A 10,467-nucleotide genomic window follows, 5' to 3' on the forward strand; every position below is an offset into this window, starting at 1 on the left:
AACACAACTCAAAATTACACACGATCAAAAATAATATCTTGAAATTGATAATAACATCACTCTCTCCGCCACCACCAACTACCCTTGCTTCGTCCTCACTCCACCCTCACCAAAAATTTCATCAATGTTTGCTCCATCTGGCAAGAACTCATATGGCAAGAACTCAGAAGCGAAAATATTGGACTATTTCTAATTAAGTCCAAAACTAAGTGCAACAGCTCTAAAAATGTCAATTGACCCAATTAAGTTCTAAAATTCAACACATCCCACTTCAAATCAAGCATTATTTTCTTCAATTTCCTTATCTTCAAGGAGTTTGGTGTTTGATTTGGAACAATAAATTTATTGGAAAGCAAGTTGAGATGATAAGCTTTGTTACGGGAGGAATCCAAGGAGTCATCGGTATCGATTTTTATCGCGGGTTTTCTTCATTTGTTGAGGCACTATTATAGTTGTCATTTGTTTAGGTGTTGCAAAACAAGAACTTGGTCGTATAATATGAATTCTAGCATAATTTGGTTTGAAAATGAGGAATACAAACATACCGGTGCATGATTGGGTAGTGTGGATCTTGAAAAGCAAAACAAGAACACTAGCCAAATGGCTCATATCTCTTGCTAACCTGAATATATTCGTCTTTCTTTAGAGTTTAGATGATGAAGAAGAAGAAACAACAGAAAAACAACAAAAAAAAAAAGAGAAACAATGGAGAAGAAAATGAACGACGCCGGACATAAAGGAAGGGGGATAATAGAAAGGAAGTTTTTCTTTTTTTGGCTTAAAGTCTTTTGCTTTTCCTTTTAAGTTTTGTTTTATTCTTTTGTATTTTACACGTGTCACCTATTAATTGGTCCCTTTTCACATCAGCAGAGAGTAAAAACACGCGCTCCTTTTTGACAAAAATTGTGACTCAAGTGTTTAATAGGTACACTTGAGTGAGTGTTGAAGTGTCTAATAGGTGCAAGGGTGAGTTGAGGTGTCTAAATAAATTTTGGTGCCAACTTTAAGGGGTTGTTTATGTATTTGGCCAAAAAATTAAAAGTCTAAACTATGAATCTTAAATAATACTACCAAGTATCTCAATCCTGATCATACTCATCTGAAATAGTACAACCAAGTATCTCAATCCAAATCATACTGATCTACCAAGTTGTTGTTATCATCATTATCATTCTGTGAATCTTGATTGTCTTCCGAAGATGATGATTGTGCATTCGAAGATGATGTCGGGTAACCCACATGCTTTATCAATGCTGCTAATTTCTCATTTGTGTCACCTAACTCCTTCCTCATTTTTTTGTTTTGGTGTCTCATCTTTTTATTTTGGCGCCTCATCTCTTTATTTTGGCGTTGTGTTTCTTCCAACTGATTATATAACTCAGCATTTAACGCATGAACTTGGGCTCTAATCCGATCATCAACTTCTTCCGACACATCATATGTTGTTTGCTTAGGTACTTTTACAGATCGACCCAAAGAGCCCAGGCCTGCAACTCTTCCATTTTTCTAGCAACTCTTTCCACCAATTGATAGCACCCAAATATCCATTTCACTTAATTGAGATTGCTCGCTAGCTAAATTAGTTTCTCCATCAACATATGCACTTTGGGAAGCTAATAATTCTTCTTCTTTTTTTTCAAAATTATTCTGCACAAAAGCATTGAAACAAATATTAGTGATTTTGCATCCACTGTTCATATGAACACGGAGGTTGTCAATTGCTTGTGTAATGTCTGATTGCTTGTGTAGATGGGACACGTAATTCTGGCAAGACAATTTCATTTCAACTATACTACTCCAGATAGAATGCAACAAGATATGTTATGATCTTGCGACAAAAGATGATTAAGGGATTTATGTGTTGAATTTTCTAATAGTAATTACTTTGAAGCAATGGGGACGGGAAAAGTGCATGGGTTCACAGTCCTCACACCCCTCGGGCTCCTAAGCAACAAGCAACAAGCAATTGTCACTATGCAATATTTTAGAGGGGTTAATTGATCGTGACTTTGCAAGGGTGATGCTGGTTTATGGTTCAATCAGAAGCTTTACTTTGATAAAGCTAGTAGGTCCAATTTAGAAAGATTAATATTACTCTTGTTTATTATCACTACAATAAAATAATGGCTACTTGGCCACTTCCTTTTTCTTCTCTCCTTTTCTTTCTTTTATGTTTTTCATAATGGTATAATCTAAAGATCTGCCTAGGCCCTGATAAGGCATAATTACATAGAGCAAGCTTGTGTAAGTTTGTTGGACTATTAAATTCTCTGCTCTTTTTGAAACAACCAATTTATTTATCAACTTAATAGAGTAACGACAGTTAAATAATTTCAATACATATATGTTGTAGAAGGAAGACTTACATAAGCAGCTTCAACTTTCTCATTTACCCAACTTTTATCTTTCTCTTTTCGATGAGTGCGAAAATAAAATTCTGAAATCTTTTTCACTAGCTTCCTTCTGTAATTAAAGGAAGATATGTATGCTATCAGCATTTATATGATCTATTTACTAGAAAGAAAAAATTAAAAAGGAACTACATATTACCAATCTCTTCCAAATCACGCGATGAGGTATACAACCACCTGTATGACCCGAGGCACCTGCATTTGCATCGCGATTCTTTTTGTTTTGTTCCGACTTTAACTTAAATTGAGGAGACTCCCAATGCTCATTCATCTCCTTGAATACGGCATCACCCATCCAATTTGGCTTCACACACAAGTCCTTTCTAACATCTTGGAAAAGTTGGGTCATTCTTGAAGATGCCATTTTTCTCAAAATTGCGTCATATAACATCATTATAGTGAGGGAGCCATCTAAATTTCTTCTATAGTATTTTATAACACAACACATCAAAATAAAATTTGAATCAGTCCTATAAACTTACACCCCAACATTTGAACATGAATCATATTATAAACATCCTTACCTTGAATTCATCGAACCACATATCCCGGGTAGATTGTGGGAATTTCTTCCAAGAAGGTTTAGCCAGCTCAAATTTATTACGAATGCAACTAGCAATGCCTTCAATAACTGGCTTATGAGGATCAAACCTACATAAAAATGCAGTAGTTATCAATCATTTATAAATTAACTAGGTAGTTTCACTCATCCTTCCATTCAATCAATTCCCATCAATTAATCACATAAAATCTGTCAAAACCATTGTCTGTAAATAGTTAAATTTAGACTATTACAAGGCTCGTGCACTTGACGAGTTTACTACCACTTCAAGCTAGAAAACTGAGGACTAAGATTTCTAAAAGGTGTTGGTCTCTACTTATATTGGCATTTCAGAGGGGGGAGATGATCTCCCCAAACCAACACACTTCAGCATGCCAAATAAAGTGGAAGGAACAGTTAAACAGAAAATTTGTGAAATTAATCCCTTCTGTCTTGATTATTGAAGTGGCAACTTGGGGCAGCTTGCTATTTATACATAGCAAAAGAAGCAACATAGAGTGGGATAGACATAATGGACTCACCTTTAAGCTAAACCATGAACAAGAGAACTCATTTCTTTTTCAGGAGATTCATGAAAATAGCCTACGAACTTAGTTGATCACTGTCCATTACTGTTGCTAACAACTAAGTATTCAATTTCCTCAGAACAATTTTAGCAATCTGTCATGGGCTGCAACTGATATCAGTTACCTCAGCAAGAACTACAAAATTTGCACTACTCAGAACAAAGAACAATAATATAGTCAAAGAAATCACATGCAAAGATTACAATTTGAACTAAGTTGCACTTTCACTATTGTCTACAAGCAATCATACAAAACAGAAGTCAGTATTAATAACATATTATACCATATTAGAGCATCAAAGAACCAAAGCATGTGTACTAAATAATATACTTACCCATCTTCTTCAGGTACAATCCACATTCGACCATCATCATTGCCATTATCATTGCCACCGCCTACCGCACCACACGAGGTGGCTGGAGTCACATTGGTTGGTGAAGACATATGCGGTTGAGTGACTGTATTTATAGGTTGCGACTGATTAGATTGAGGCTGAGACACAGTGTTATGAGGTTGGGGTCGATTGGCTCTAATACTTGGTTGAGGCAGATTGACTTCAGGAGTAGGTTGAGGCAAGAAAGTCTCATGTACATGAAGTAAACTAGTTTGAGATAGGAGGGATTGTGATGGGATTACGCAAGGCATTTGAGCTGCTTGAGGCTCTATTGTGTGTGTCTTCCTTTTACGAAATTTTTCTCCTTTACCATTAGTTTGCCCAGCTTGTTTAGATCCTGTATTACCTGACATCTGGGGGAAGAAACAAATAATGTTGATACAATCTTTAGTAAGCTGACAGATAACTAGGTTCATAACTTAAGAAGAAAAACATGATACATAACAGTAGACCAACATAACTAATTATTTAAGAGAGCCAAATATGCAAACATTAGATTACTTCAAGACCGTAAGAAAAATAAGATATCATTTACTGTAAATACCATCTTGAAGTTTAGAATACCAGAGGGAATTCTTAGATTCCAATCAGTTTACTCAAACAAATATTTGTCCCCGGAAAAGAAATAACTTTAGCCATTTAAGAATTAGTTGATGAAGTTATTTTAGCCATTCCACATATCTCTTCAAAGAAACTCTCACAATGGCCTCAAAAATTGACAAATACAACTATAATGAATATTAAGACCATAACATGACAAGACCAAAGTTAAACGCCTAAAGCCATGGACAAAGGAGATAAAAAACTATCTAGATGAAGAAGCAAGAATGTATGTGGGTTGCCTTCTTCAGGCCTTTGCCGAGGATTACCGACCGTGAGAGGAAAGCCTTGGATGGAGAATAATTGTATTTTGGAGAAACCCTTGAGCCCTAGAATTTGGTATTGCAATGTGAAGGGTTTCAGAAATTGAGAGCCATCTTAGAGAGGGAAAACATCCCGCGTTTTGTATTTGGCAAAAAAACTTAAGAGGGAAACAATTCAATTGTGCGTTTTATTTCTTTTCAATTGTATTTATTTAATTTTATGTATAATTCTTATCTTTATAAATCTATATTTATTTATTTTAAGTGAAAATTCTTGAATATATAAATAAAACTATCTCATTGTTAAAAAAATATAAATAATAAGTCATGGAAAATATATATAATTTTCACTTTTTAAAAAAATCAAAAAGTAAAATTCACATGACTTAAAAAATCCTTTAATTTTTGACTATCCTACCCAATTTGATGTCATTATATATTGTCCGCAAGTGCAAATTGATTTTTTTATTCTTTGATCTAAAGTTATTCATTTTTAATATCAAAGAGTAATTGATTGGATGTCTTAGTGATACTTATCGTTGTACTTAGAATTGTGTTCGAAATAAATAAATAAAAAAATTCTCACTAATATAATTATTTTAATAAGATAAAACTATAATTAATAAAACAATACTTATAGTAATCTTACTATCATCGAGGCCAAAAGCAATATGTGGCAAAACATCATCACCATCAATGATAGTAAGATTACTATAAGTATTATCGTCGAGCAAACTAAGTATAAAGGTGATATATTAGTTTATATAAGGAATATATTGCTTATATCACCTTTATATTGGTTTATAAACCAACAAACCAATCTATCAATGTTATAGTTAGTTTACTTATATATTGCTTATATAAACCAATATATCACATTTATAGTCAGTCTACTCGACGATAATGACTATAACAGTGAGTCTCTCTACTCCTTAATAATCATTAAAAAATAATTTTTTTTTTTTTAATAAAACGCTGTGGACAGGAGTGTTAGTGGATATGGAGTAGGCGAAGTGTATCATTTGTAATGGAAAGAAAGATACCATAAAAGTCAATTATTTGTTGATAATATACTTCTACAATGTATTTCACGTGGCTCAATAACACATGAAATTTCTCAAATAATACCGCAGGTATAAATATCCCCATGTAAATCCCCAAGAATAAGTCCCGAGCTAAAATCGCAACAACTTTATTCCCATGTAATTCTGCAGGTACTAATATCCCCAAGTAAATCTCCAAGAATAAATCCTCAACTAAAATTACAGTAACTATATCCCCAGTTAATTCCACAGGTACATATATCTCTAGGTAAATCCCCAAGAATAGATCCCCCAACAAAATCTGCAGCAAGAACATCCCCAAGTAATTCCCCAAGTAAATAATATCCCCATGTAAAACCCCAAGTGATTATCCCTAGCAAAACTTGCAGATCATGCGGATTATCATAGGAAACATTATTATTATTTTTTTCGTTCTCGTTCCAGCGGAGTTACCTGCGAATATGGTACATGCGAATTGAATTCTCAACTAATTCCCCAAGTGTTATTTTCGCGCTAGATGGCGCTAAGTATACCTGTGGAATTGCTTGGGAATCCCGTTTTCGCAAGTACAATATTCTTATATTTAGGAATTTTAGATTTTTCCATGAAAATCCGCATGTATTACCTGCAGAAAAAAATTCCATGTAAAATCCCCATGTAAATGACACTTTTCTTGTAGTGATCTGTCACGACCCGAAACTTCCCACCGACGGGACCGTGATGGCGCCTAACATTTCACTTGCTAGGCAAGCCAACGTTAGAGAATCATTAAACCAATTCATTTTTCCCATTCAGTAATTAACAATAATTAACTAAGATGAAATATAATAAGTACGGAATATCATAAAACTATATTAATTACTACCACCCGGATCTAGAGTCACAATTCACGAGCATTCTAGAATTTGCTACAAGTAATAGTTTGAAAGAAATACAACTTTCTGAATGAAAGAAACAGTAGAACAGAAAAGATAGACGGGGACTTCAAGGTCTGTGAACGCCGACAGATCTACCTTGAGTCTCCGGACAGCGGACTAATAGCAAAATCTCGATCAACCCGAGACGGTATCAAAATTCGCACAGAAAGTGCAGAGTGCAGTATCAGTACAACCGACCCCATGTACTGGTAAGTGTCGAGCCTAACCTCATCGAAGTAGTGACGAGGCTAAGGCAAGGCACCTACAATTCAACCTGTATAATTTAACAGTGTATATACAAATAACAGAAATAAAGAACTAAACAGGAAATATCGGAAGGGGAACATACTGAGGGGAATACAAGATAAAGAACTACAACAGAATGATCACCGGAGCAGTCAATATACCATGAATCAACAGGAATAGTGAATACAATAAGAAAAAATGCACGGTATCGCCCTTCGTGCTTTTACTCTCAATCTCACCATAAAATTAATAGAAACGGTACGGCATCACCCTTCGTGCATTAACACTCATATCATGGCACGACATCACCCTTCGTGCATTAACACTCACAATATGGCACGCATCACCCTTCGTGCATTAACACTCATAATATGGCATGGCATCACCTTTCGTGCATTAACACTCTCCCTTACCATAATGCAATGCATAAATAACAGCAGGGAGATAGAATAACAATACAAAACTTACTTCTACATTTGGTTTCATAATATCAATCTCAACTTTGAAATAAAAACTCAATTATCACTAGAAGATCCAAAAATATGATAAGAACGATAAATTGAACAACACTAGTATAACATGCAGCAATTAGGCATAGGAATGAGACAATATAAGAAAAATAGAGAAATATGGAAAACAGGTAAATTGGTAGCGCATAAGAACTCGTCACCTCACATATGCGCAACTCACATGAATTTCACTTAACAAGTAATCTAAGGTTCCTAATTCCCTCAAGTCAGGGTTAGACACAACACTTACCTCGCTCCGAAGGCCACTTAATTTTCAATCATAGCTTTTCCTCTAGAATTCACCTCTAAATCACTCGTATCTATTCAAAAATGACTCTATAATATTAAATACTGCTAAAGGAATCAATTATATTGCATAATTTAAATTTCCCAAATTTTCCTCAAAAAGTCAAAAAATCGACCCCGGGCTCGCTTGGTCAAAACTTGAGGTTCGGACCAAAATTTATTTATCCATTCACCCCCGAGCCCGAATAAATAATTGTTTTTGGAATCCGACTTCAAATTGAGGTCTAATTCCCCAAATTTTCGAAATTCCTAGTTTGTACCCTAACCCCTAATTCTACCATAAAAACTCTAGATTTTAGGTTGAAAATTCAAAAAATGTAATGGGTAATTGAAAGAAAATGGTTTAGAATCACTTACCAACACTTTGGGGAAAAAATGACTCTTGGAAAATCGCCTCACACCGTTTGGTTTTTGAGAAAAAAAAAATGAATTTTTGACTAAATCCCGTGTTTGGATTCTGTTACGTGCTGGGCGACAGTGTTCATCGCGTTCGCGAGAACACTATCGCGTTCGCGAAGAGTATAGGCTGCCAAGCCTTCGCGTTCGCGAGACAGTGCTCGCGTTCGCGTAGGCTACCCTTCTCTGGTCTTCGCGTTCGCGAGACAGTGTTCGATTTCGCGATGAAGAAAATGCTGACTCCCCCTCCCCGGTGCCTAACACTACGTGTTCGTGAGTAGCTAGTCACGTTCGCGAAGGGTAACGCCCCCATCGCTTCGCGTTCATGACAAAGCCTTCGCGTTCGCGAAGAAGAAAACTTCAGCTGCCTAGTTTACTCTTCGCGTTCGCGAGAGTACCTTCGCAAACGCGAAGAAGGACATGCTAGAACACGTGCTACAGCAAAATACTAGATTTTCAAAGTCTAAAACATCCTGTGGCCTATTCGAAACTCACCCGAGCCCTCGGGGCTCCAAACCAAACATGCACACAATTCTAAAAATATCATACGAACTTGCTCGCGCGATCAAATTGCCAAAATAACACCTAGAACTCTAAATTTAGCACTAAATCAAATGAAATTCTCAAGAACACTTTAAAGTTCATATCTTCTCAACTGGACGTCCGAATCACGTCAAATCAACTCCGTTTCTCACCAAATTTGACAAACAAGTCTTAAATATCATAATGAACCTGTACCGGGCTCTGGAACCAGAATACGAAACCGGCACTAACAATGCCAAACATCAATCAATTCTTAAAAATAATTAACTTTTAGACTTTAATTTTCATCAAAAATTCATAACTTGAGCTAGGGACCTCTGAATTCGATTTCGGGCATACGCCCAGGTCCCATAATTCTATACGAACCCACCGGGACCGTCAAAGCACGGATCCAGGCCTGTTTACCAATAATGTTGACCATAGTCAACTAAAATTAACTTTCAAGGCATAAATTCTTATTTTCATCAATTTTCAACATAAAATCTTTCCGGAAATATGTTCGGATTGTGCACGCAAATCGAGGAGGGTAAAAAATGAGATTTTTAAGGCTTAAGAGCGCAGATTCGAGTTCTAAAACATAAGATGATCTTTTGGGTCATCACATTCTCCACCTCTAAAACAATCGTTCGTCCTCGAAACGGACATAGAAAAGTATTTAGGCTGGTGAAAAAGTGGGGATATCTACCCCGCATATCGGACTCGGACTCCCAAGTAGCTGCCTCAATAGGCTGACCTCTCCACTGCACTCGAACTGAAGGGTAACTCTTTGATCTCAACTGGTGAACTTGTCGGGCTAGAATTGCCACCGGCTCCTCCTCGTAAGTCAAATCCTTGTCCAACTGGACAGAGCTAAAATCGAACACATGGGACGGATCGTCGTGATACTTTCAAAGCATGGACATATGGAATACCGAATGAACAACTGCTAAACTAGGTGGCAACGCAAGCCTATAAGTCACCTCTCTCACTCTCTCCAGAATCTCAAAAGGTCTGATATACCTAGGGCTCAACTTGCCCTTCTTTCTGAACCTCATTACACCCTTCATGGGTGATACCCGAAGTAACACTCTCTCTCCGACCATGAATGCAACATCACAAACTCTACGGTCAACATAACTCTTCTGCCTGGACTGAGCTATACGGAGTCGATCCTGAATAATCTTGACCTTATCCAAGGCATCCTATACTAAGTCTGTGCCCAACAACCGAGCCTCTCCCGGCTCGAACCACCCTACTGGCGACCGACACCGCCTACCATATAATGCCTCATAGGGAGCCATATGAATGCTCGACTGATAGCTGTTGTTGTAGGGAAAATCTGCAAGGGGCAAGAACTTATCCCACGATCCTCCGAAGTTTGCCCGTCCGTCTGAGGATGAAATGTTGTGCTCAACTCAACCCGCGTACCCAACTCACACTGAACTACCCTCCAAAAGTGCGAGGTAAATTGCGTACCTCGATCAGAAATGATAGACACGGGCATACCGTGAAGACGGACAATCTCACAAATGTAAATCTCTGTCAACCGCTCCGAGGAATAGGTAACTGCCCAGGAATGAAATGTGCTGACTTTGTCAGTCTGTCCACAATAACACAAACTGCATCGAACTTCCTCTGAGTTTGTGGGAGTCTAACAATAAAATCCATAGTGATACGCTCTCACTTCCACTCAGGGATATCTAAACCTCTGAAGTAAACCACCAGGTCTCTG

At 37.0% G+C, this 10,467-nt stretch overlaps 1 protein-coding gene across 3 annotated transcripts; it reads right to left on the minus strand.

Moving 5' to 3' along the window:
• Positions 1 to 823: 823 nt before the first annotated feature.
• Positions 824 to 5,004, minus strand: LOC104113245 (uncharacterized). 3 transcript variants are annotated; one of them, XM_033660535.2, is made up of 5 exons: positions 4,807 to 5,004; positions 3,874 to 4,286; positions 2,936 to 3,062; positions 2,551 to 2,833; positions 824 to 2,463 (listed from the first exon to the last, which is right to left on the minus strand). In XM_033660535.2, the coding sequence occupies exons 2-5, from the start codon at positions 3,923 to 3,925 to the stop codon at positions 2,401 to 2,403; spliced, it is 525 nt and encodes a 174-aa protein (XP_033516426.2). In that variant the 5' UTR covers positions 3,926 to 4,286; positions 4,807 to 5,004; the 3' UTR covers positions 824 to 2,400. The 3 variants fall into 3 exon arrangements, 2 of the variants coding, with proteins under 2 accessions (XP_033516426.2, XP_018632225.2); XR_011415887.1 differs by having other exon boundaries at positions 829 to 2,463; positions 3,874 to 5,004; XM_018776709.3 differs by lacking the exon at positions 824 to 2,463 and having other exon boundaries at positions 2,470 to 2,833; positions 3,874 to 5,004.
• Positions 5,005 to 10,467: the final 5,463 nt, after the last annotated feature.

Source organism: Nicotiana tomentosiformis, chromosome 5 (genome assembly GCF_000390325.3).
Source record: "Nicotiana tomentosiformis chromosome 5, ASM39032v3, whole genome shotgun sequence".
NCBI lineage: Eukaryota > Viridiplantae > Streptophyta > Magnoliopsida > Solanales > Solanaceae > Nicotiana > Nicotiana tomentosiformis.